This window comes from Pelodiscus sinensis, chromosome 4 (assembly GCF_049634645.1).
Source record: "Pelodiscus sinensis isolate JC-2024 chromosome 4, ASM4963464v1, whole genome shotgun sequence".
In the NCBI taxonomy this organism is placed as follows: Eukaryota; Metazoa; Chordata; order Testudines; family Trionychidae; genus Pelodiscus; species Pelodiscus sinensis.
In genome coordinates, this window is record NC_134714.1 from 25239013 (window position 1) to 25264610 (window position 25598).

The window sequence follows — 25598 nt, forward strand, 5'->3', positions numbered from 1 at the left end:
ATGTAGGCATACCGCACTTGCAAATGAAGCCCGGGATTTCAATTTCCCGGGCTTCATTTGCATAAGCGGGGAGCCGCCATTTTTAAAACCCCGCTGGTTCGAACCCCGTGCAGTGCGGCTACACGGGGCTCGAACTAGGTAGTTCGAACTAGGCTTCCTATTCCGAACTACCGGTACACGGGGTTCGAACCAGTGGGGTTTTAAAAATGGCGGCTCCCCGCTTATGCAAATGAAGCCCGGGAAATTCAAATCCCGGGCTTCATTTGCAAGTGCGGTATGCCTACATTACCCCACTAGTTCGAACTAGCGGGGTAGTGTAGACATACCCTTATTGACTTAAGTGGACAGTGGATCAAGCCATTAAAAATAAATAATTTTTTTGACCCTTTGAAATTAACAAATTGCATTGAAGGCAGTATTTTATCCTTAACAAAAAATAATTTATCAAAGTTTCCCTGGTTAGGCTCACAAAATAAACTTTCTACCAGTAGAGAGTTTGACCCTGAAATCCTCACTTGGGCAAAAACTTAGTCTGGAGTGAATAGACAGGATATAGAATGCCAGATCAGATCCCACATGTTTGAAAGGATAAGAGAAAAGACTAAGGAGGCCCATCTTTGCCCCCTGCTTTTCAGCTTCCCCTCCCCCCAGGAGTATTGCAACCCTGTTCACAGTGAGAAAAATGAAGATTAAAAAGTCATCATTCCAACCATGAATATAAGGATTGCTACCCACTGAGTTCAAATTAGAACATTTAATTTGTGTGACATATGCCATATCCACAGTAATAGTGTTCTGCATCTTTAAACGTTGACTCATAACAGTGGAACCAGGTGAGGCCTGGCCCCAGGTGCTGGCTTGTACATGCATTGCTGAACAATTTTCAAGGCATGTAGATTGTATGGTTGTAGAAGAGAAGGAAAAAACCTGAGCTTTTCCGCCCCATAAATGTTTGGGAGGGTTTATCACAACAGTGGGAAGCTGACAATGTAATTCAGTTCTGACCTGGATCCTCTTTCTTACCTTCCCAAACGGGGCTGCCCTTTGTTCAAACCCCTAGTTATTCCAGCGCTAGAGGATGGTTTGGTGCTATGGACAGCTGAGATCATGGAACTCCTTTCATTTGTGACCCTTCCATATTGAAATACTGAATTAACTAAAGTATCATTCATAGGGGGGAAGCCGTAGACTTGCTGAGGTAAAGAGTAAGGACTAAAAAATGGGAATTTTGTGGGTATAAATCCCAGTATCACCTTCCCTGCTACACAACTTGGCACCTGTATTACTATGAAAAAAACACCCAGCAGAGAAGGTCCTTTCCAATATAAAACCAAAGATTTAATTTTAACTGTTTCACATACAAGCCAGTTGGCCAAATTCTCCTTTCATTCATGCTGATGCAAAGCTATAAGTAGGCATTTTAAAGCCTGGGGCAAGCACAGATATTAGCACCCCCTGTAGGTTATTTCATAATTTTCTACCCCATTATTCTGCCCCATGGCTTTGCGCCCATGGTAGTTATCCTGCTCACTCTGGCCTGGTTATGCCCCTGTTCTGGTGTACTCCCATTTCAGTCAATAGGGTTGCACCAGGGTAAATTAGAAGAGAATTTGGCCCATGGTTTGAGCTGAAGGCGTGTGGTTTCTAATTCCAGTCAAAGCAGTCTGATATAGCAAAAATTACCAGTACATGAGGAAGGTTTTATTCAGAGACATCTGTAGGTTGGCAGCTGTGCCAGTCATGTCAGTTCTTCTAAATAACTGAAGCTATGAACTCGAGAATGTTAGCGTTTTTGTTGGTGACAGTGTTGTGAATAATGGTGCACAATGACAGATTTATTTTTTTTCCAAGCAAATTTGGGGGGGGGGGGATGTATGCATGTGTGTGTGTGTGTGCACGTGTGGAGGTTGGAGGGAGGCCTAATCTTATTTTTTTTAAATACCTCCTTAGCATTTTGCATATATCAGCAACCTAGCAGAGTGGTTTGCTAATCACACTAGAAGATCCACTTTAAATTCAGGAATACTGAAACTTTGAAACTGTAACATTTTGACTGGCGAGAATGACCAGTCTTCTTTTCTATTTTGCAGTGAGCTAGTTGAAGGAAGCTGGCATTGTCACACAGTGAAAGCTCTGCAGAAGTGCCGCAGGTTTTTCATATGGAAATGTGAAATAATGGGGTGATTAAATAGAGCTGTATATTAAAGTACATCTGACATTAGAATTAGCATAATGTGCTCTAGCCCTAGGCTGAGTACTTTATTTGCCATCTGCGTCGGACCAAAATCCCCTGGGGAAGCGCTAAAATATTCTGAATAAACTCAGCCCGAGTTCTTATTGAGAGTAAAATACCATTTGTGGCACGTCGTATTGATTCGTCTTAATTGCGGTGCAGAAAAGAACATTCAGTTGCTGATGACTTTTGTACTCTGTGACAAGTCGGCTGGAGTTATTCTAACACTGCAGTTGGTTAACCTGAACAGACTGTCATGCTCAGAGAAGGAGAAAACCTTATTTTCAGCAGCATAAACCGCAATATCATCTTTCTGCTTTACTACTTCTTATCTTGATGCAGCATCCTTTTTTATTTTTAAGAGTACAGCCATCAACTAAAGAAAAAAATGGGTCTTAGTTCAGTCAGTCCAAGGAAATTCAAATTCTTACCCCTCCTCATAGTCTCTTTCAAAAAAAAAAAAAAAAAAAAAAAAACCCACAAGAAACATCTGACCAGCTTTTCATCTAAGCGAGTGAAAATCAGTGGAACTTGTCCTTGAGGATACATCTCTGGAACCATTAGTTCAAGAGATTTATTATGTATATTTTGTAAAAGCCAAGGTTTCTCCTGTGCTTAAGCCCACGGTCTTAGTCTGTTGTAGTGGTTTGATTTTTGTCAACTCTCCACTCAAATAGGTTGCTGAATACCTTTGAAAAAGTGCTTATAGCATGCACAAAAGATAAATATTTCATCTGAAGGAAAATACTTTGATGCTTCATGCAATTCTGTAACATTCATAAGGTCCAGTTTTTACCCTGTAATTGCCTATCATTATACACAATTTACATATTCAAACATTCTCTACAAACCTTAGTCTAGCATGTTTTTATTACAAATTCAGATCAAGGGAATAACCTTTAACTTCAGAGACAAATGAGACAAATTTACAAGTGCATGTCTGCTGTTTTCTTGTGTTTTATAAATCCCTGTAGACGTGAACACTTTTGCTATAACGCCACTCAGAACAATATACATATATTACTACTTGTTTGTAGTGCTTCAGTAATGAGTCCCCTTTGTATTAGATAACCTATATAATTCAGCATCTAGGCTCTCCATAACGTCAATTATCTCCTCATAGCTAAATGTACATTCCATTAAAACAAGATTTACAGCCGTTATAATACTTCTTAGGATTGAACATGGAAATTTTGTGGATTTAAAGAAGCAGAGATGGGAGTTAGCATTTGTTAAAGAAGTAATGAATTAAAACAAAAGTGGTATTTCATTTACTAGCTATGAATAGATACCTAATACCCTAAAGAGATAGTTGCAATAAAACAGACACAAGCACCAAAGGAAAAAAAAGTGAATTTTGTTTTCACCCTTTGGCTTATTTTATTGTTTCCTAATTTACTCTTTATTTTTCCATTAAATGACATGGACAATTTCCTTTATGTCTGTCTTCGAGTTCCTGTTCGGGTTTCTGGCCTCACAATTGCTGCCTGAAAGATCAGAAAATGGCACCTCAGAAAAGTCTGCTGGGGGGAAAAAAAAGTGCTTGCCAGTTTTCAAACAAAGCTACTGTATAGGAAACAGATTTAAAGGGAAGCTGCTGGCATACTTCATACATTGCAGAAAAGACTGACATTATTTCAAATGTATTTGAATGCCTTATGCAAAGAAAAGCCCTAAAAATGTCCTTGAAAAGTACAGCGGTTTTTCATGAATGCTATAAATGGGTTTCTATATATAAACCGCCATTCCATAGATACGTCCGATAGACTTTTCATCTCTCTAATGGGTACATTTTTCCACCCAGTATTAAGGTACCGATGGTTTCCACTATTTTATAGACCATGTTTCTAATACATCCATCCATCCACTCTCTGCTAACTGATATGTAAGGTTCATAGAACCTACCCAAAAGAAGCAAAACTGCTTAGTTTCTGTGTAGATGGAGTCGGTTGAAACTGTTGTATCACAAAGAGCTAATTTAAAAGTTAACCCGTTTACTATTGATCTCTCAGTATTGATTTTCCTGTCCTCTCCTAACCTTTCACACCTCTCTCTTTCTCTATTTTATAAATTGCTTTGTATTTTAGAGTTTAACACCAATTAGAATAATATGTCCAGAGATGGCTAGCATGCTTTCCTCTTCTATTTTACACAATGCTTTCCATTCATGGAACACTGTTTTTATGAGGTCCAATTTTTGCTACACATTTTTTCTTCCCGCCCCCACTGACTAGGAGGGGAAATGTGTTTCTTATTCTTGAAAGTGTTGATCAGCCACCCTCTGTGAAATTCAGGTCCCTCCAAAATGTCACAAGTGGAGCAGCCAGAAATGGAGGCTCTCAAAGCCTCAAGCCACTTTTGGATGTACAACTCTGATTTTGTAGTTGCTGATGGGTGCTCCTTTCTAACCCTTCTCCTGGTAGAAATGGCAGATGGTGCTTGAGTGGGAAGGGGCCCATAAAAAATTAATCTGGTGCTGTGGGTGCTGAACACTCCCTACTTTTTTGTTGCGTGCTTGAGCCCCGGAACATCCATGGCATTGTCACTTATGACACTGTTATAAAGTGGTGTGATGAAAATTAAGCTAAAATGTACAGCTAAGGTTAAACATACTGGCCCCTGGATGTTCAAGCTTGAAGTTTGATTAGGGCATAACTGAAAATGAATTTTTGGAGTTATCATCCTTCTTTCTAGCAGAAGGTTGTCTACATCTACCGAGAAACAACATACACCTTGGTCCTGCCTTGAGGGCGGGGGGCTGGACTCGATGACCTCTTGAGGTCCCTTCCAGTCCTATGATTCTATGATTCTACCCATGTTATACACAGCTCTAGCTTGAGGTGTTAGCCACTATATTTTTTAATAAGTGTTAAATTTCATCAAACATATTCAACAATTTTTGGGAAAAAAGTTGTAAGAAAAAAAATCAATATCTATGTTTATTTGTATGCTCTGGGCCAGATTCTGCTCTGTGTTATTCTGGTATAACTTAGCCTGTGTGATGAAGGTAAATGTAGTGACTTTGGATTTACAGCCCTGTAAGAGAAAGCAGAATCTGGCTCAGTATATCTTAGCGTACAGTCAGCTCCCTAGGATGCAAGCACTCTGTTTCAATTGATGTCAGCAGAAGATGGATTTGGGTATTTGAGAACATAACTTTGCTCACAATGACAGCTTAGATGTATAACTGTTTGTCCCTGTGTTGGGTAAAAGAGGGTGTTTTTTCCTCCCACCAGAACACAATGTTTATTATTGAGACAATGCTATACAGACACTTCACTGTCCTGCTAAACATTTACTCAGAATGGGCCTGATCCAATGCTTTTCAAAATCAATGGAAAACTCCATCTGACTTCAGTGAGCATAAAGAGCAGGCCTTGTATAGACTTGGCTTGTAGACTAGCTCTTGAACCTACTGAAGACAATATTTTCCCACTGGCACAGTGCATCAAGGGTTTGGATATTCATACAAGTTTTAGTATATATTGGAGCAAGAAGTCATGAAATTGGTTACTGCTATTGTAAATTTTCCACCTGTGAGGAATTTTTTTTCAGAATATTTTCCTATTTATTAAAGTCCATGTTGGAAATGGGGAAGCCTGACTGCATTGGAGATTCTGGACATATAAAACTCGGAAAGCTTATCTGAAATCTTTCTAATCACAGCAGAGTAATTAATTATTATTATTATTATTATTATTATTATTACAATGCCTATGGACTAACCAATAATGGAACCTCCTTGTGCTAGGCCCTATATTCTCACAGAGTAGTAAACAGTCCATGCCGTGAAGAGATTACAGTCTATCTAGGAAAGACAGATGCAGGATGGGAGAAAGGAGTATAATATACACAAGTAGAATGAACAATGTGAGTACTGCAAATGTCATGTGGGCTCCATTATTATTTGGGGGGGGAGGGTTAATTAGGAGGGTAGAAACAAATGAAAAGAAAAAGACAAATGACGGAAGAGGGGATATGGAAGAGAAGGGAGGTGAGGACAAGGCAAAGGAATAGAAGGTTGGAGGGTAAGTGTGGAATGAACCTGAAGGAAAGAGACTATAATGGATGGGGATGGAGAGCAAACAGCCTTGCCTTCTTTCTGCATGCATTCCCAGCATTTCCCCTCTCTTCTCCCAGATCAATCTGATCCTTCTCTATCACCATTTCTTCCCTTCACCTGACCTCATTCCAAAATGTTCTCTCCCATATTCCAGCAGGCTCCTTGGGCACTCATTTCTGCCTTCCTTCTCCTTTTTCTTCAACTGTCCTCTGACTTTCCAGTAGGCACATGTAGCAGGAAGAGTGGTTTATCAGGCATTCTTTGCCTTATTGAGGCCAGCTAGTGTAATTTTTTTGAGCCTCCCCCACAGGTGTTGAGGTTACCAGAGACAGGGACACCCTAGAATCCAAGTCCTCCCTTTCTGAATCCAAGAGCTTGCAAGATTGAAGACAGTCACCTGCTCAGGAGAATGCTAAATCTGTTGTGGTCTGAGGTGGATTTTAGCAAAGCAGCTAGATTAGTTGGGAGTCAGGAGAGGGAATGGAAATTTATCTGAGTGAGGAACTGAATGGTCCAGGAAAGTGATATTGGATCAGGAAGCATCCTGCCTGAGTCATTAGAGGCCAATTTTTTTGCCATCTGATGACTGATTTGAGGTCTGGGTAAAGAATTGGTGGTCTTAGTCCTGTTTTCAGCAGACAGGTGTCAATATCACAAGAAACATTAGTACTCACTAGAGAATGTAAGATTTAAATGGACACGAAGACTATTGCTTAGTAACACCAGAGAGCATCTTCAGAACAAGGCTGACATTGGTGGGGTCATGTAGGGAAGTATGCACTCTACTAGAAGTCTGTGATGGACTGAGCATATAGGGGTTGTGTCATTTTATCAGCTTTCACTGGAATAAAACTGGGCTATTATAAAGTAGTAAATATGTAAATATCAGTGGCTCAGTCTTGGTTTGTTTTAAAATTTGGGAGTCAGGGAAAACACTGGACTGGGCTGGCATTGGAAATCTATGTCCAAGTCTTGGCTTTCTCACATATCACTTCTCAGACTTTGAGAAAACCTCTCAGTGCCTCAGTTGTTCCTTTGTAAAACTGAGATTGTAATACTTGGGATACTGTGCGAAGAAATTCATTAATGAATGTTCATATATTATGGTGATGGGGGCATAGAAATAAGTAGATAGATATTCTAGTTTGCTGTGAATAGCTGAATTAATGGCACAAGCTGAATTAATGGCACAGTTTGTGGAATCATTTCTGGTAGAAAAGACTCTTGGGGCAATATCTTGCTCTTGGACCCATATTACAGAACTCTTTGGAATACCCTGTATAGCTGGCACATAGGTGAGGCAACAGAGACTCATTCTGTGGACCCATGGGAAGGATTTGGTCCCAGGCTCAATGAGCTGTCAACCATTATGTACCCATAGATATTGTTCATCGAGAAACACTAAATCTTTTTAGTGTTTAATGTCCTTCTCTTTAATGTCAGCTGATCTTATGAGGAGACTTGTTAAACCAGTGCTTTCAATTATGGCATTTTAATTTAATAATAATTCAATTAAAGGTGTGTTTTTATTGAGCATCTACGCTACATTTATAGGTATTATTAGAGAGTAACCAACTTAATAAGAGGGAGTAATTATTTAAATGCTCATTAAAAAAACCAAGTGGCAGAGTGTGAGTAACACTGGCAGAGTGATTGTAGGAACTGGATACATGTCTGTTCCTGAGTGTTACAGTTAATGGTGTCCTTTTTTTTAAAGCTTGCAAATTTCTACTTTTCTTGAACTTCTAAAGCAGCATTAAAATTCCAAACTTTTTATTGCTGCTGTCATAACTTTGTAAAGCACACCAGAAATATAACCTGGAATCTATTGCTAGAAGTAAAGAATGGCACTAGTTGTGCAGACCCAACCTTGTATATACCACAGTCTTAGTGAAGGTCATGGGTGGATGATTAAAAGGATGAGTTTATTCTCTTGTTACAGCTAATGGACTTATTTAGTCCTTCTGAGAAGAAGGTCCATGAGTCAGAGATTGTCTCCAAAGGCAAAACAGAAATCAGTGAATTTTCTCAAGTGCTTCTCTCATTGCGATTGTTGTTTAGTATGTCACAGAATAGCTCAAGGTGTTTAGGGGGAAATTCACCTCTGCTGCCGAAGGCCCAAAGTTGAGCTTATATGGGGAGGCTGCGAATTGATTGCACAGGTAAAGCCTCTGCATCACAAAACACAGTTGTGCATAGGTCACAAAGGCTATGTCTATATTAGGAAACTATTTCAAAATAACTAAATTCATCTTAATAACTCCCAATTTTACAAAATGGAAATAGCATGTCCCCATTATTTGGAAGCCTTGAAATTAGTCCAAGGCAGACTCTGTTAATGTGGATGTGCTACTCGACTTATAGCCCTAGGAAGCACTGCGGAGTAATTAGTTCAAATTACTCTGGTGAGTAGTTATTTCGAAATAACTATTTTGAAATTAGTGTTATTCCCCGAGGAAAACAGGAGTACAGATTTCAAAATATGTAGCCCCTTATTTTTAAATAACAGGCTTGGTAGTGTGGACACTCTGCTTATAAATTTGACCTAAGGGTGGTTATTTTGGAATAATGCTCTAGTTAAGACCAGGGCAAACAGGCCTGCAGAGGGCTAGTCGGGGGCTTCCATGGTATGCATTAGAGCAGCTGACCCACAAAATATAAATGTTCTAACACTAACCTGGACGTTAAGCAAAAGTTTGGATGGGTAGAATTTACTCCACCTACGTCTTTGCTAGGAATCCAACATAAAACCAGAATTTTATGGATAGGCAAGGGGAGGAATTTAGATTTGTTTTGCACCATTTATGAACAAGAAAAAAAAATCATGTTATCATTTTGACATTTTGAATGAAACATAATCAGTCACATAGCAAGAGAGAGAGCAAAAGTTAATATTTCTGGCAAAGATTACCTTTAGCTATAGAAACAACAGAAGTGTTCAATAAACTCATGGTCTATAATTACCAACTCACAGGAAGGGATATCTGAAACTAGAGAGCACTTTAATTTAACAGAGAAAGGTATAAGACGGTCTAGTGGCTGGAAATTGAACCCAGCAAAGTTCAAACTGGAAATAAGACACAAAATTTAAATGTGATGATAATGAACATTTGGAATAGTCTACCAAAGGATTTTGTAGATTCTCTATCGCTTGGAGTCTTTAAATAAACCTTACTGTCTTTCTAAAAGATGTGATCTAGTTTAACCATAAAGTGTTGGAGTAGGTGACCAAAGCACTAAGCTCTCTGACTTGCTTTATACATGAGGTCAGGTTGGCGGATCATGGCCAGTTCCCTTTGACCTTAAAATCTGTATGTCTGTGCACCTATAAACATATGCCCGAGGTCTAAACTCATGTTACTTTAGTATTTGTTTACATATAAAATAATCTGTAGATGCCCATTTTATGCTCTGGGTTCTCATTCTACCATATAAATTACAGTGTGGAAGACTGGTCATCTTATCATAAATAAATACCCACCAATTAATAAGGATAATAAAATAAACTCAAACCCTCTGTTTCGCCCCCAAAAGCCACTGAAATCAGAAATTTTGTCTGCTTGAATATGAGAGCGTCATGCCATTATTTTTGAAATATGTTCACTTATGCCCCATTTAATACAGTACTTAGCATATGCTTAACTTTAAGCATACGAGTAATTCCATCCCTGTTCAACAAAGCAGTTAAGCACTGAATGTGGCTTAAAACAAAGCACGTGCTTAAGAAATAGAGTGCATAGCATAGCCACTGTTGCCATTTGTTATCAAGTGGTTATTTAACTTCAGTGAAATGGGCCAGGGACTATGCCATATATCAAAAGTAGCATTACAACAAAGAGTTTTACAGTGTAGGTGCACTGCATTATTAAATATAAGGATCATTTTTGAGAAATACATGACTGTTCCTGGGCATGTTTAAAATATTTAGCAAGTTTTAGACTATAAAAATGTTCCGAGTGGATCTTCAAAGACTTTTTGACATTGTTCTGTACTTAAAAGTGAGCATCTACACTGCTTAGGGCAACTTCTAGGCAAGATAACCATGAAGTGATAATATGGAAATGAACATTTTATTTTATTTTTTATTTTTTTTAAAGAAGGCATCTAGGGAGAGCCTTTGAGGGTTGTGAACACATTAAAAAAAAAAGAAAAAAAAAAGCTGTGAGAGACACAGTAGCCAGGTAGCCTGCAGCCAGGTTTGCCATTGTGTAGGGGTCTCCCGAACTGAATGGTTTAGGGGCATAAAAGCCAAACAAACAAACCAAAAAAAGAATCCCATTTCTCTTATGACAGATATCTTATAAATCTTGTCTCAGCAATAAACACTAATTTGCTGTGCTTGAAAGAAAACTAAAAAGAAGTTGGGGAGAAAGAACTTTCTTCACTTGAATTTCACAGTGGTGAAGTTTTGGAGAACAAAACAGAACATCTGAGCTTCATATAACATGTAGTAGCAAGCTCTTAGCCAGCTGCCATTTTGAGGCTAATTTTTTTAATCAGCCATTTCAGTTTTAGATTAGCCTTGATCCTCAGCCTGCCCAGGAATTCTTTTTCTTACATGTGTGCCTTTTCTGAAGCGAACTTTTTTTTTTAATCTACAGCTGTTTTTTTGTTTTGTTTTTGTTTAGCTTTTGTCAGTTTTTTTTACTAGATGAACAAGCTTCTAAGAACACACGCTCACTCACACACACGCGTGTGCACACATACACAAAATTAAAAACAGAATAAAATCTAATGCCTAGTGTGACTTTTAAAACTGAAATAATTGAAAAGTGGTGGGTTAGAAATTGAATAATTAGCATGGATAAAATGGAGGTGAAGGGTGCAGAACACTCAGCATTTGAAGATAGATGACCTTGTAAAATGCTGTACTTCGTGTGTTATTGGATCACACTTGAGAAGGGGCTTTATTAAAATCCATTCTAGGGTGAGCTGAGGTAAAACATATTGTTAAAAAAAAGCTTTTGACAGAATATGTTATATACTTCAGTGTGCTTCAGTGATTTCTGTCACTTTTTATACTACACATGTTGCTGTGCAAGAAAAGTTAAAAGTCTAGACATTTTCATCATATTTCTGTAAGAAACAGAAATGTAAATAGTTGGAGTAATAATGGGAGCATTTAGTGTTCGACTTCACAGTTGATGTAAAACCCCATAACTGCCTCATCACTAAGTAGATTTTAAAGGATACTGTATCTGCTTCATTTGGTGTGTACATGCAGCTCTTATTAATGTCAATAGAAGTTATGTATGCGTGTTAAAAGGAAAATATAACCCCAGCACTTTTATTTACATAGCTATTGTTGGATTAATCTAAAAAATTTAGCATATTACTATAACTATGTTTGGCATATTACTCTTTGTTATCTCCCCTCAGAGCACAAAATAAGAACTGGTAGGTAAAGAACATGTCAATCAAACAAAAGTGCATACTGTATTCCATTACAGGTTTGGTTTTTGTAAAGGGTCTGATTCTACTACCTTGACTCACGTGAACAGACTACAGTATTAAAATCAGCAGCAGTGCTTGTGGAGTAAGGAACAACTCCCCCCAAAATATTCTATTAACTATGTAGATAAAAATAGATTTATTCATGTGAGTCAAGGTGGTAGAATCAGGTGTAATTTTCTCTGTTCTCCCTCAAATGCTGTGATGATATGGCTAGATAGATAAATTGGTTAATCGATATCCACCATCTTCCGTCTAAGGTTTTCTCATCAGTAGCCATTTTTGGAAGATTAAAACTGTGGAATATTATCCATGACAGATATTCTGGTTAAGAATAACTTGATGGCAGTTATTCATGATGTATTCTGGCTTAAGTTTTCTTGGTTCTTATAGGCATGTCTGCACTGTAACACCTGTAGCTAGCCCATGTCAGTTAAATAAGGCTCACTGGGCTTGGGTCTGCAGGGCTATAAAAGTGTAGACTTTCAGGCTTGGACTGGTGCTCAGACTCTGGAAACCCCTTGTCTATTCTACAATTTATAATGTCTGCGCTACAATTTATAGCCTCAAAGCCAGAGTCAGCTGACACAAGCCATCCATGGATGCTTTATTGCAGTGTAGATATCCTGTGAGTTGCTTAACTTTAAAAAGGCACTTTTGACAGTACAGTTGACTTGCCTGTAAACATGTTTGTTTTCAAGCATAATGACTGAGCCACAGGTTTTTGCATAACTTAATACCTGTGACTGAATTTCAGTTCAGTTCATTATGCACAGGGCAAGACAGGAAGTTCAGAACTGGTTTTGATCTGCAAAAAGTTTAACACATTTGGTTTCTGGACTCTAGTGTAGGCCCATCACTGCTCAGAATAGATAAAGTCATAGAAAGAAATCCAAGAATTCAATTTTAGCTTTTCCTTAAAAGGGAGCTACTTTCAAAGAGATGTTGCTAAAAAATGTCCTGCAGAATGATTTTCAAGCTGACGTGTGTTTATGCATTTGTCGGAGTGAGACTGCTGTAGGAGTACTAAAAGGAAAATGACCATGTTTTTGAAGATAGTGAAAAGTTTATATTGTGTCCAGGTTTATATTTGTGCTAGTAAAATTATGATTGTAGTACAGACTTGTCCACACCTGTCTTTTTTGTAGAGATGAATCAGGGTTAAAGAATGCTTCCTACCTTTATACAGTTGTTCAAAGGAGGCTAGAAAGGCAAATAGCCATGTTTTTGGCTCTGGTTACCAGAGGACAGGCTCAGGCTCAGAAATTCTTGGGATCCAGTTCAAGCACTGCCCGACATTTGTTACTGTTAATTGCAACAGTGCTGTCAGCTTTGATTGCCGGATATTTCACTTGAGCAGCTTCTTGGTGTTTTGGCAAAGAAAATGTTGAAGTGGTTTATACAGTGATACGTTTTCCAAGCTCCTGTTGACATTAATGGGACTTGTGCAGATAAATACCCACATACTGCTTTAAAAAGTTAGGGGGCGGCATGACTAAAGCATGTATATATTAAATACATCAAATATCTGGAGTGACTGTGTTGAGTGAAGTGTATACAAATAGAACATTAAAAGATTGGACATGATAACAAAGCCTATTCAGGTGCCATAAACCAGAACTACCTACCATTCAACATTTTCTTTTGACTTTTTAAATAGCATTAAATCCCTCCAAAAAGTATTTTTACAGGGAATAAATGTGTGCAGCACATTTCATCCTTATATGCCAAACAAGTATGTGTAATGTATGTCACATATATATACACAATGAATAAGCATGTTAGATGAGTAAATATGCTTATATCAATCAGTACATTGCAATTAAATCCCTCTTTCAGAAATTCCAAGGGCTAAATCTGTTAACAAAATAAAGTACATGCCAGTGGTATTTATATATTCTCCACTGTATTGTTTTTGAGTGTTTTCTCTGTTTTTCTTTTTTAGGTAAAGATGAGCCTTCAAGCTATATTTGCACAACATGCAAGCAGCCTTTTAATAGCGCTTGGTTCTTGCTTCAGCATGCCCAGAACACCCATGGATTCCGCATCTACCTGGAAACCAGCCCTTCAAACAGTTCCCTTACTCCACGCATCACCATCCCTCCTCCTCTGGGACCAGAGACTGTTGCACAGTCCCCGCTGATGAATTTCCTTGGAGACAACAACCCTTTTAGTCTTTTGCGGATGACAGGCCCCATCCTACGTGATCACCCTGGCTTTGGTGAGGGTCGGCTCCCCAACACACCTCCACTGTTCAGCCCCCCTCCTCGCCATCATCTGGATCCACATCGCCTTAGTGCCGAAGAAATGGGGTTAGTTGCCCAGCATCCCAGTGCCTTTGACAGAGTTATGCGTTTAAACCCCATGGCAATTGAGTCTCCAGCGATGGATTTCTCCAGAAGGCTTCGAGAACTGGCAGGAAACAATTCCACCCCTCCTCCAGTCTCACCGAATCGTACCAACCCTATGCATCGCTTATTGAATCCTTTCCAGCCAAGTCCTAAATCACCTTTTTTGAGCACCCCACCATTGCCACCAATGCCCCCAAGCAGCACTACGCCTCCGCAGCCTCAGGCTAAGAGTAAGTCCTGTGAATTCTGTGGGAAAACATTCAAGTTCCAGAGTAATCTTATTGTGCACCGACGCAGTCATACAGGAGAAAAGCCCTACAAATGTCAACTCTGTGATCATGCTTGCTCCCAGGCCAGCAAGCTAAAACGTCATATGAAAACACATATGCACAAAGCAGGCTCCATGACAGGCAGGTCAGATGATGGACTCTCCACCACAAGTTCTCCTGAGCCAGGCACAAGTGAGCTCACTGGAGAGGGACTAAAATCCAGTGAGACGGATTTCAGGAATGAGAGTGATCCCTCCCTGGGCCATGACAATGAAGAAGAGGAAGAAGAAGAGGAGGAGGAAGAGGAGCTTGAAAATGAGAGTAGGCCAGAGTCAAGCTTCAGCATGGACTCAGAGCTCAGTCGGAACCGAGAGAATGGTTCTAAATCGCTACCAGATGAAAAATCCCTTGTCCTTGGGAAAGTTATAGAGAATGTAAGTCTTGGTGCCATCCAGCAATATAATGACATGTTAGCTGAAAAACAGAAAAGGAGTAGCTTCATGAAAAGGTCCTCTGATCAACGAGACCTGTGTCCTCGAGACCTCTGTCAGAGAGACACAGGTGATGAAGACTCGGTGGCAGGAGAACTTGACCGCACTGAGGAAGGGACAGTCAATGGAAGAAACTTTGGCCCAGGTGAACCTTTCCCAGGCTTGTTCCCTCGCAAGCCAACACCTATTACGAGTCCCAGTTTAAACAACTCTTCTAAGAGAATAAAAATAGAGAAAGATTTGGACTTACCACCAGCAACAATAATACCTTCTGAAAATGTTTACTCTCAGTGGCTGGTAGGGTATGCAGCATCAAGGCACTTCATGAAGGATCCATTTCTAGGATTCACAGACTCCCGACAATCCCCCTTTGCAACATCTTCTGAGCATTCTTCAGAGAATGGAAGCCTGCGTTTCTCCACTCCACCAGGTGACATGTTAGATGGGGGTCTCTCAGGGCGCAGTGGGACAGCGAGCGGAGGCAGCACTCCCCACATTAGTGGACCTGGTCCCGGTCGACCCAGTTCAAAGGAAGGACGAAGGAGTGATACATGCGAGTACTGTGGCAAGGTCTTTAAGAACTGCAGTAACTTAACGGTGCACCGCCGGAGCCACACTGGGGAGCGGCCTTACAAATGCGAGCTCTGCAACTATGCATGTGCCCAGAGCAGTAAGCTGACACGTCATATGAAAACGCATGGCCAGATAGGAAAGGAGGTCTACCGTTGCGACATTTGCCAGATGCCCTTCAGTGTTTATAGCACCCTGGAGAAACACATGAAAAAGTGGCATGGAGAACATTTGCTGACAAATGACGTCAAAATTGAGCAGGCAGAAAGAAGCTAAGACCCCCACTGGGTTAAATCAGGGGTCTAGGTAACATTTAATTTGTACAGTTTAACTATTGCCAACTGAGAAAATCTGACCTAACTTGCCTCCGTAAACATAACTTAGCATAACTATAGTAGGTGCCAGACCGTGGCACTTAAATATAACCTGTGTCTACAAAGTTCTATTAAACCTGAGGGTTGATTAAGGCAGTAAAATTGTGGAGCCTTTTAACTGTGCAATAATTTCTGTATTTATTGGGTTTTTGTAATTTTTTGGCATGTGCAGGTACTTTTTTTTATTCTTTCTGTTCAAATTTCTTTTAAAATTTTGTTGGGTATCCCTTTTTGATTTTACCCAGTGGTAGCCTGAGATTACTTGCATTGTAGGGGGAGAAGCATATCTTTGTAAATTATAATTTTGGGGCCACTGCTTTGTTGAAATTTAAGCTAAGCATGTGTAATTTCTTGTGAAGAAGCCAACATTTTAACTGAATTTCTTCTTCTTCTTCTTCTTCTTCTTCTTCTTCTTCTTCTTCTTCTTCTTCTTCTTCTTCTTCAAATAACCTTGGAGATTAGGGAAAATAAAATTGTACAGCGGATAACAATCTTTAAAATTAGCACTTTCTTTTGGAATTGGATCTGATATGTAGCACTGACAATGTCGCTAAAGATAGAGGCCTTTTCTATGTAGACTTCAACATTAAAGTTCTGTCAACTAAAAAGACATGAGTGCAGGTGTTTTTTGAAGGCAGCTACATTAAACAAAGCAATAGCATTCCTAATTGTGGATTATTATCAGATAGTTTATTTGGGTTGTTAATGATATGTACTGAGATGCCGCCATTTTGTCACTTGTTTCAGGTTCAAAAGTAATTAAGATAACTGAAAAAAATCCTCACAGCTGTAATGAAAACTCGTTTAAGATATTGTAGTATCCTTTTCCACCCTTTATTGAACAAAATGCCATACTTTTTGTTTCCACACATACATAAATCTGAGTTTAGATATAAAAACCCCTTACTTAGCTCAGTCATATACTGCAGCTAGAATAGCTGTAGTTAAAGCAATTCCAATGAGGGCTGATTGGTAGTTTCTCAATCTAATAGAATAGAATTTATAAAGTTTTTGGATGGCAAGTAAAAATATCAGGATTATCTCATATAATGCACAACGATGTTATTGTAAGGAAGGATTAAAATATAGAAACTAGTCATAATACCTGTATTGGTCTGATGCTGTATTGGTCTGATGCTTAAGTCAATAAAGCCTGGTCTAGGCTATAGTGGAAGGTTGAAATAAGATACGCAACTCCCGCTATATTAATTACGTAGCTGGAGTTGACATATCTTAAATTGCGTTTCCATGCCATCCACACAATGGGAGACCGAAAGGAGCAAATGCTCCTGTCAGCTTCCCTTGCTCCTTACAAAAGGAGGAGTACTGGATGCCAGCTGGAGCTGTCCTCAGTGGTCGATTTATGGGTTCATACTTGACCTACTAAATCGAATGCCAGAAGATCGACCTCTAGAGTGTCGATCTTCCACGTAGTGTAGACGTGGCCTGAGAGTTTTCTTATTGACTTAATTAGGAGCAGGGTCAGGCCCTGTATGAGCAAAGCATTATAGGAAAAAATGCAGCTGCTCTATTTTCCAATTGTTTTATTTTTTTAGCATATTAGAACTGATTAATAATAACAAAGAGTGGACAATTAAGGTTAGACATTTTAATTATGTTGACCCGCACTTTAAAACCTTTGTTTGTGTTTAAAAGAAAATGGCTTCTGAACAAGAAATTATAGCATATTCTTCTCCATGGCCCTACGGTGGGTTAAACTGTAAGGGAACAGCTGAGATTAAGTGTCAGTGTTGCAAAGCATGGCATTCACAATACTGGCACTATAAAGAAAAATAAAATAAAAATAATTTATTGGACAGTTTTTCTACTGCCATTCAATTTGACGTGAGTGCCTTGAAAACTGATCTTCCTATCTGAGTCTCTTGAGACAAATGCAAAACATTTTTGTGAAATGAAAAGACTTTTAAAAAAAGTAAAACAAGAAAAGTACATTCTTTAAGGGGGAAAAAAAAAGAGCCACATTTACTTAAAAAATTACTGGTTGAAGATAGTGGACATGAAAATGCCATAAGACCCAATCCAATGAAGATGCATACCCAGCACAACTTCGGACATCCATTAGCTGAATTATTCTCAGCCCTTTTTTTTTCAGGACAACGCTGCTTAGGAAATGGAATGGAAATGATTTACTGCTGAATTAAAACTCATATGACACAAATTACAAGTTATCATTGAATGAGAAAAAACAATTCAGGAACAATGGCTAATTTTTTTTAAAAGTTAAATTTAGTGCACTCTGTCTTAAAATACGTTTACAGTATTGAATACATACAAGGGTAAAAAAATTGTGTGTATGTGTGTTTGAGCAATCTTTTTTTTTTCAAAGTTTGCTTAATAGGTTATTAAAAATGCCATGATGGCCATGTGTATATTGTTTTCTTTTGGTGACGGGGTTTTAGTATATATTATATATATTAAAATTTCTTGATTACTGTAAAAGTGGACCAGTATTTGTAATAATGGAGAATGCCTGGGCATTTTACAAAACCAGAAAGAAAAAACAAAAAAACAAAAAACAACAAAAAAAATTTTTTTCTTTTTTCCTTGAAAATGTTGCAGTAAAATTTAAATGGTGGGTCTATAAATTTGTTCTTGTCACTGTAACTGTAAAGTCTTGAGTTTTAGTAAATTTTTTTCTGCCTTGGGTGTTGAATTTTTATTTCAAAAAATGTATAGAAACTTGTATTTGGGGATTAAAAGGTGATTGCTACACCATGTAGAAAAAGTATGTAGAAAAAAGTGCTTAATATTGTTATTGCTTTGCAGAAAAAAAATCACGTTTCTGACCTATACCTATTTTTCTCTTCCCCCTCTCCCCCTTCTGGAATGGATATTGATATTGGTTGATTCATATGATGTAGGCACTCGCTGTATTTTTACTGAAGCTTGTAATTTTTTAACTGTACGCTTGTCCTTTTAAAGGGATTTAATGTACCTTTTTGTTAGTGAATTTGGAAATAAAAATAAAAACAAACAAACAGGCTGCCAATAATATATTTTTTTAATTTGGCAGGATAAAATATTGCAAAAAAATTTGTATGTTAAGTCCTTATTGTACAGGAAAAAAGGGGGGTGTTGTTAGACAACCTTTAAGTAAAAGAAACAAAACAAAATTACTTTTTTCATTTTCTTTTCTTTTGTTCACAAATAATTTTTAGTTATATATATCTTTTTTGTCAGAAATGGCCTACAAAAAAAAAAGTGCTGTTCCCACAGGGCTCTAATGTCTTCAAAGTTGCCTGGACCCCTTGCATCAAGGTTTTACCAGGTATGGGTGAACCAAGCTGGATGGTTATTGCCTATTCATGTTAAGGGAAGTTCAGTTTTTGTAAAGATGTTTGAAGTAACATTCCACAGATTCCCCTTCTAGAGAGAGAGAGGAGATTTTCCCTCCCCTTTGCAAATGATAAGCTGTTTATAGCATCTTCTACCACCACCACCTCCCACTCACTCACCTAACTCCCACCCTCCAGAATAAAGTAAGTTTACTCTTTAAATGAGAGAGCTGTTGCTTCTGCTTTGACACAGGTAAACTGACCTGCTGTTGGTACAATTGTAATTTGGATTGAAGTAAAATTGGTCCAGGCACAGCCCTCATTTTCCCCTGTCAGAACAGGACCTATTCCATGTACAGGTCTTGCCAGTCCATGTTATTATCTGCTTTGCTGCTGTATTCCTAATTGTACATTCCATGAATTTCTGAATGTTTGAGGGACTGGGATGAAATTCTGTGCCTCTTTTCTATTTTCTCTCTCTTTTATTTGGCCAGGATGGGGACAAGTAGCAGAAGCGGTGATGGCATTCTATTGATTATTTTACGGTGGGAGAAAAGGAGGAAATCGCATTGTTTCAGAAAAAGGTGGTAAAAAAAATACCATGCCAATTCTTCCTTCACTTTTGTCTGTGCAATGCAGTTGAAGACAGTGGAGTGGCATGGTTGTAACAGAGAGGAGAATTTGACCTAGCTAAGTTGCAGATGCTGCCTTTTTGCTTGACTACACCCAGGCCTACCGACAGGGAAACGGGGGTGGGACAGAGAGAGGCAAGGAAAGGGCACAGTTGCTGGGGGGCCAGGTGATTCAAAAAAGCCTGGGACTCTCAGCCACCACCACTGCTACCATAGGAGTGGTGGTACCGGAGCCCCAAGGTCTTTAAATCACTGCTGGAGCACCATGCAGTGTGCTCCAGATGTCTATGAGGGCTGCTTGGGAGAAGGAGGAGAGGTGATGTGGCATACTTCAAGCAAGCAGCATGCCCCCAGCCCTGCCCCTTCAGGGAACAAGGAACTGCCCCCACACCTTGCTCAGGGGCCTGGCAAGCCTGTCAGCACACCAGACTGCACCCTACCTTAAGATTTATCCATTGGGTGAAGTTTATATTTCAGTTACATTGGTGTAAATCAGGATACATTTGTAAGATGCACTCCTGATTTACAGCAGTGTAACGGAGAGCAGAATCTGCTCTCTTAAAGGCATATTCCACTTTATGGCAACAGCTCTTATCTTTGTTACACTGGTGTACATCTTCGGTCACTTCATGGAATTCACTGGAGTACCCCTGAATATACCAGTCTAATGAAAATCAGCATTGAATCCTAGGTTTCCAAAGTAAGACAAATTCCTTGAAAGAAAGAAAAAAATCAACTTTCATTTTAATGCAAATTGTTTGGGAGCACAACCAGTCCCATTGTTTCTTACTAGCTAAGGTAGTTACACCAGCAGTTGTTTAATTGCGTGACTTAAATCATTCACAAACCAACAGTGAGTCACCCAAAAAGCACAAGGAATATGTTTCTACAGAATGTAGTGACAATGGAGACCCTCTTCTTCCTGTTTAGGAGAATCATACTTTACTAGGCCATAAGCACAATATTACACAGACATGCTGTAGCTATTATGCTGCCAGAATTATATTCACAATTCAGTTGAACTTTTTTAAGTTGAAATTTATTACCACTGTCCACTTCTGTTTCTATTGAAGTCAAGAACAAAACTTTAGTTGACTTCCATGGGAACAGGACTGGGACCCATTATCTTATTTTTGGGAAGGAAAATATCTATATTTTAAAAAGGGGCTCAAAATCAGCATTTCATCCCAGTCCTGAGTACTAGACAGTCCAAGGTTTTGTTTATCACAGGCAAACTCATTTTTATGGTGCTCTTTGTATCTTAGAACTGCAAAGCAAAGTAATGTTGATTTAAGTTGTTTGCATTTGTATCGGCAAGGCAAAATATTTTTATTACCTTTTTCTATTACTTATTGTATGAGCTTTTGTTGTTTACTTGGAGGTTTTGTCTTTTACTACAAGTTTGGAACTATTTATTATTGCTTGGTATTTGTGCTCTGTTTAAAAAACAAGGGCACTTTTTTTTATTATGGATAAAATGTTGAGATGGCTGGAGGTCATTTCAATATGGCTTAGTGAAATATTTATTGTTCCTTTTATTCTCTGTACAAGATTTTTGGCCTCTTTTTTCCCTTATTGTCACAACGTTGAGTTCAGCATGTGTCTACCATTTCATTTGTACGCTCGTTCAAAACAACGTTTGTTCCAGTTTCAAGTTATAAAAATAAATTGGACATTTGACTTGATCTCCAAATCTTGTCTTTCCTGTTTATTTTAAATTTGTGAGGACCTGAAAAACTGAGGATCATTATGGTTCATTAGACATATGGAATATCTTTGAATCAGTACAGTTATTTACTCAGAAAAGCATCTCTATTCAGGAAGGGTGCTTTAGCACTTGTTTAACTTTAAGCATGTGCTTAAATCCCACTAAAGCCAATGAGACTTAGATGAATACTTAAAGTTAAAAATGTCCTTAAAGGCTTTTCTGAATTGGAGCCTTAAGCAATGCAAGCTGGAGCAATGTTTTAAACACTTAAAATGTCGCAGAACAAGTAGCTTTAAGTACTGGAAGGTAAACATCCCTGGCTTCTGTTTTTTTCTGAGCCAAACTTTGCTCTCAAGCCTCTAAGGATTCACTCCACTTTCAGCATGTGAACAGTCCCAGTGGTTTAAATTTGTTTAGGAACTTCTCTGGATCACGGGCCTCTGTTGCGCTGATGTAAATATGGAGTAAAACAATTCATTATTGACTTGACTTGACTTGATTTGGCCCACACTGTATGTGCTTCCAAGCAATATTGTGTATACATCAACATTTGCCTTAAGATACATATATGGCCTTGTCACTGAGTGAAGGGGGAGTTACATATACCACCAAAAGGCAGACTTAGGCTCAATTTGGAGAGTATTAAAAGGAGACAGACAATTATAGCTCAACAGAATCCACCATCATCTTTTCCCCTATCAACCCAACACTTTTAACAACTGTTAGAAAACCTTGACTGGGATGCTTGTATTCAGAACTGCTATTAGACAATCCAAGTTTTAATTGTGAAGCTTTATCTCACTTAGGTCCTGACATAGCAAAACATGTAAGCAGGTGCCATATTTCTAAGCTTGTGAGTAGTCAAACAGATTATTGGTCTCAACACAGGTATAACTGGGTGAAAAATAATAGCAAAAATAATGGCCTGTAATATATAGGACATCAGACTATATGGTGTAATGGCCTCTTGTTCCCTTACTCTCTATGGATCTATTAAAGTTACATGTGTTTAAGCACATGTGTTTGCTGAATCAGGGCAAGACTGATACAGGCAGTCCCCGGGTTACGTACAAGATAGGGACTGTAGGTTTGTTCTTAATTTGAATTTGTATGTAAGTCGGAACTGGTACATATTGTAGGGGAAACTCTAGCCAAACATTTCTCCAGAGCTCAGTTTTATTCTCCCACACCTCACTTCCCTCAGTCCTTTATTCTCAAGCTGAGGTGTCTGCTGAGAAAAGCTGCTCCGCGTCTCCCTGGTCTGCTGGGTGGGAAGCAGCTAATGCCGGGTTGCCTCACCACGTTTGTAAGTAGGGATCCGATGTAAGTCGGATCCATGTAACCCGGGGACTGCTTGTATGACAGTAACAGTGTTGTAACAGTTATGCCACTGTAGGATGAGAATCCCTGCTCTTATAATTTCCAAAATTCCAAATAAGATGCATTGTAAAGGCAGCCTGCACCAGACAAATTTCTTTAACAGACACTATATTTTGTTTTTAAATTTCATCAATTTTTTCATTTCAATGTGCATTTACCCTAAACAATAAGGCTTGATTCTGATCTCACTTTCTACTGTTTTATATCACTACATAGCTGTACTGGCTTGAACAGAATGATTCTACAGATATGCTGGTGTGAATGAAAGATCAGAATTGGGACTGTTTGTTAGATTATTAATGAAAAGTGAAACAACAAATGCTAGCAAAGCAAATGTATTCACAAATTCAGATGAATATTTGCAGAATATTTTTCTTAGCATTTGCTAAACCTTGATCCATATTCTGAGTTTTCTTGTGCATAGATAAAAATCAGAAAAAATTATATTGAAATCAGTGGATTTACACCAGTTTAGTAAAACTGTTGTGAACTCAGATTCAGGTCCCTAGTGTTCAAGGCCTGATTCACAATGAGCTGAAAAATATTTTAAACTTACAAACAAAAAAACTTTTAATTTGATTTTTCTTTTCAGAATCCCTTTAAACAATTGTTTCCTTAGCATAATTGTAATAAGGGAACATAATGTTATAAAGCCAATTTACTTTTGATGGGCCTGATTCTTATTTATACTAATTTTAGACCAGTGTAGCTTTATGGATTTAATAGGCTTACTCCTGATTTACATAAATATCCTGGGATCAGAATCTGAACCAGAGAATTTACTGGCAGGAAATTTATATAAATTTTAGGTCCAGATAGCAGAATATTAGCAGAAAATATAATTACTAATATTCTCAGAATAAAGTAGATTCTAAGGGCTACATTGCATCCTAAGGCTTGTCAGGAAACAGAAATTTACATGTCATCTATGCATCCAGTCAAAATAGTTTGAAGACTGAAACTCACAAGAAGAGACTTGTGAACATACCAAACATTTGTTTCAGAAATCATTCAAAAAGAATTTTGAATAACAGATGCATTTAAGAAAATATGATCAATTTGGAAAGCAGAAAAAGAAAAGAGGAAATATTTATGTTGTGTATGATTTTCTATGAATTATTCTCTCAGCTCAGCTAAAAACTGACCGTTACTTATTCAATGACAATGTGTATTCCATTTTCTGTCAGATGACAGACGGTTCTTTCCTAGAAAGAATCAGACATATTAGAGAAGGAAAAGACCTATTCATTCATATTGTCCATCCCGTATCAAATGCAAGGTTTGTTTCCTACTATCTATTTCCTAGATACTACTGTAGGCAAAATAGGATAAAATATTTCAAATTTTAATGAAAATATATAGGAATGTTAAAAAAGATGTGCGACCCTATTCTGTCCCTGATACTCTTCTTGTAGGTTTTATCATGGCAAATTACAATATAGGGCTACTGTGCTGGTCAAAGTAATGCAATCTTTGAGTACTTAGGTGGATTGAATTTTGGGGATGAAAATTAGTGCAGGAAAATGCAATTCTAATTATTCTTTCCAATGAACTGCTGGTCGATGAAATACCCATTGCAGACTTCCTTTTGTTCACACAGCTTAGACATGTGTTTGGATTTAGGTGGCGCTCTGTGTGTGTGTGTGTCTGTGTTTGTGTGTGTGTGTGTGCACGCACATGCCCAGATACTTGAGGCTATCTCCTGAAGCAAGTGAAGGCCATTTAGTGTATGTCTACACTGTACGGCAATTTTGGTATCCCAAAATAGCTACCCTGTGTCTACACAAGCCTCCCATTATTTTGAAATATTTTTTGAAATAATGGGTGCGCTACTTCACCATCCTGGTAAATCTTGTTCCATGAGGGTTAAGCGATGGCTCAAAATAGCATGTTTTTTCAAAATCTGGTGCAAAATTTCACAATAAGCTATTTTGAAATATATTCAAAATAAGATACACAATTTGTGTAGCGAAAATTGCGTATCTTATTTCGAGTTTAGGATATTGTGTAGACACATCCTTAGATATTTTCATGTGGAGCTGTTCAGCTACCGCACTGATTGAGGTTGAAGTCTGGTATATTAGAGCACATGAAAGCTAATGAAAAAGGGGAGGAAAGCAACCATAATGATACATATATCAACACACAGAGTCACAATCTATTAAAATAGCTTCAAAATATATACAATGCTCTTTTTAAAAAAGGTTTTATCATTGAGAATTACTGTCTATCAGTGTAGCCTGTGCTGTACAGTGTGTGTGATAGTTGTATTTGCATGTATAATATATAAAATCAGGTTCAGATCTCAGGTACTCTACTGAAAATCTAAAATACTGAGTTCACTTGAGTTACTCCTGATTTTCAGCTGTGTATCTCAGATCAGATTTTTATCCACACATTGTAGTTCTGGCTCATTCCTGTGTTATCCAATTTTATGCTGCTGTAACTCCACTGAAATTGATTATTATTGAATAATGGCATGGTGAATGTCCATGGATGTATTTGCAACCCCTTATAGAAACCCCACTTTGCACAATGATTGTCAGGGTGTAAATCCATCCCTGCTGAACTATCCTATGGCCACCATTAAAATCCTTCAGCTGTTGGTTTCTACTGGGAGAAACAGGCTCCCCAGCAAGCTGAAATTCAAGGAACCAGTACACCAGGAGTTTTCAAACTTAATTGCACCACAACTCCCTTCTAACACCATAAATTACTAAATAAACCCAGGAGGAGGGACCAAATCCTGAGCCCATCCGAGCCCTGCCATTGCAGGTGAG

General features: G+C 38.4%; 1 protein-coding gene across 11 annotated transcripts in view; it reads left to right on the forward strand.

Annotated features, from left to right (window-relative positions):
- BCL11B (BCL11 transcription factor B) overlaps window positions 1-21415 on the forward strand; it is a 112023-nt gene extending 90608 nt beyond the window's left edge. For all 11 annotated transcript variants that reach the window (XM_075926606.1, XM_075926604.1, XM_075926605.1 and 8 more), the window contains one exon: window positions 13693-21415. In XM_075926606.1, the coding sequence (XP_075782721.1) occupies window positions 13693-15704 (2012 nt within the window). In that variant the 3' untranslated portion in view covers window positions 15705-21415. The remainder of the gene's footprint in view (window positions 1-13692) is intronic.
- Window positions 21416-25598: the final 4183 nt, after the last annotated feature.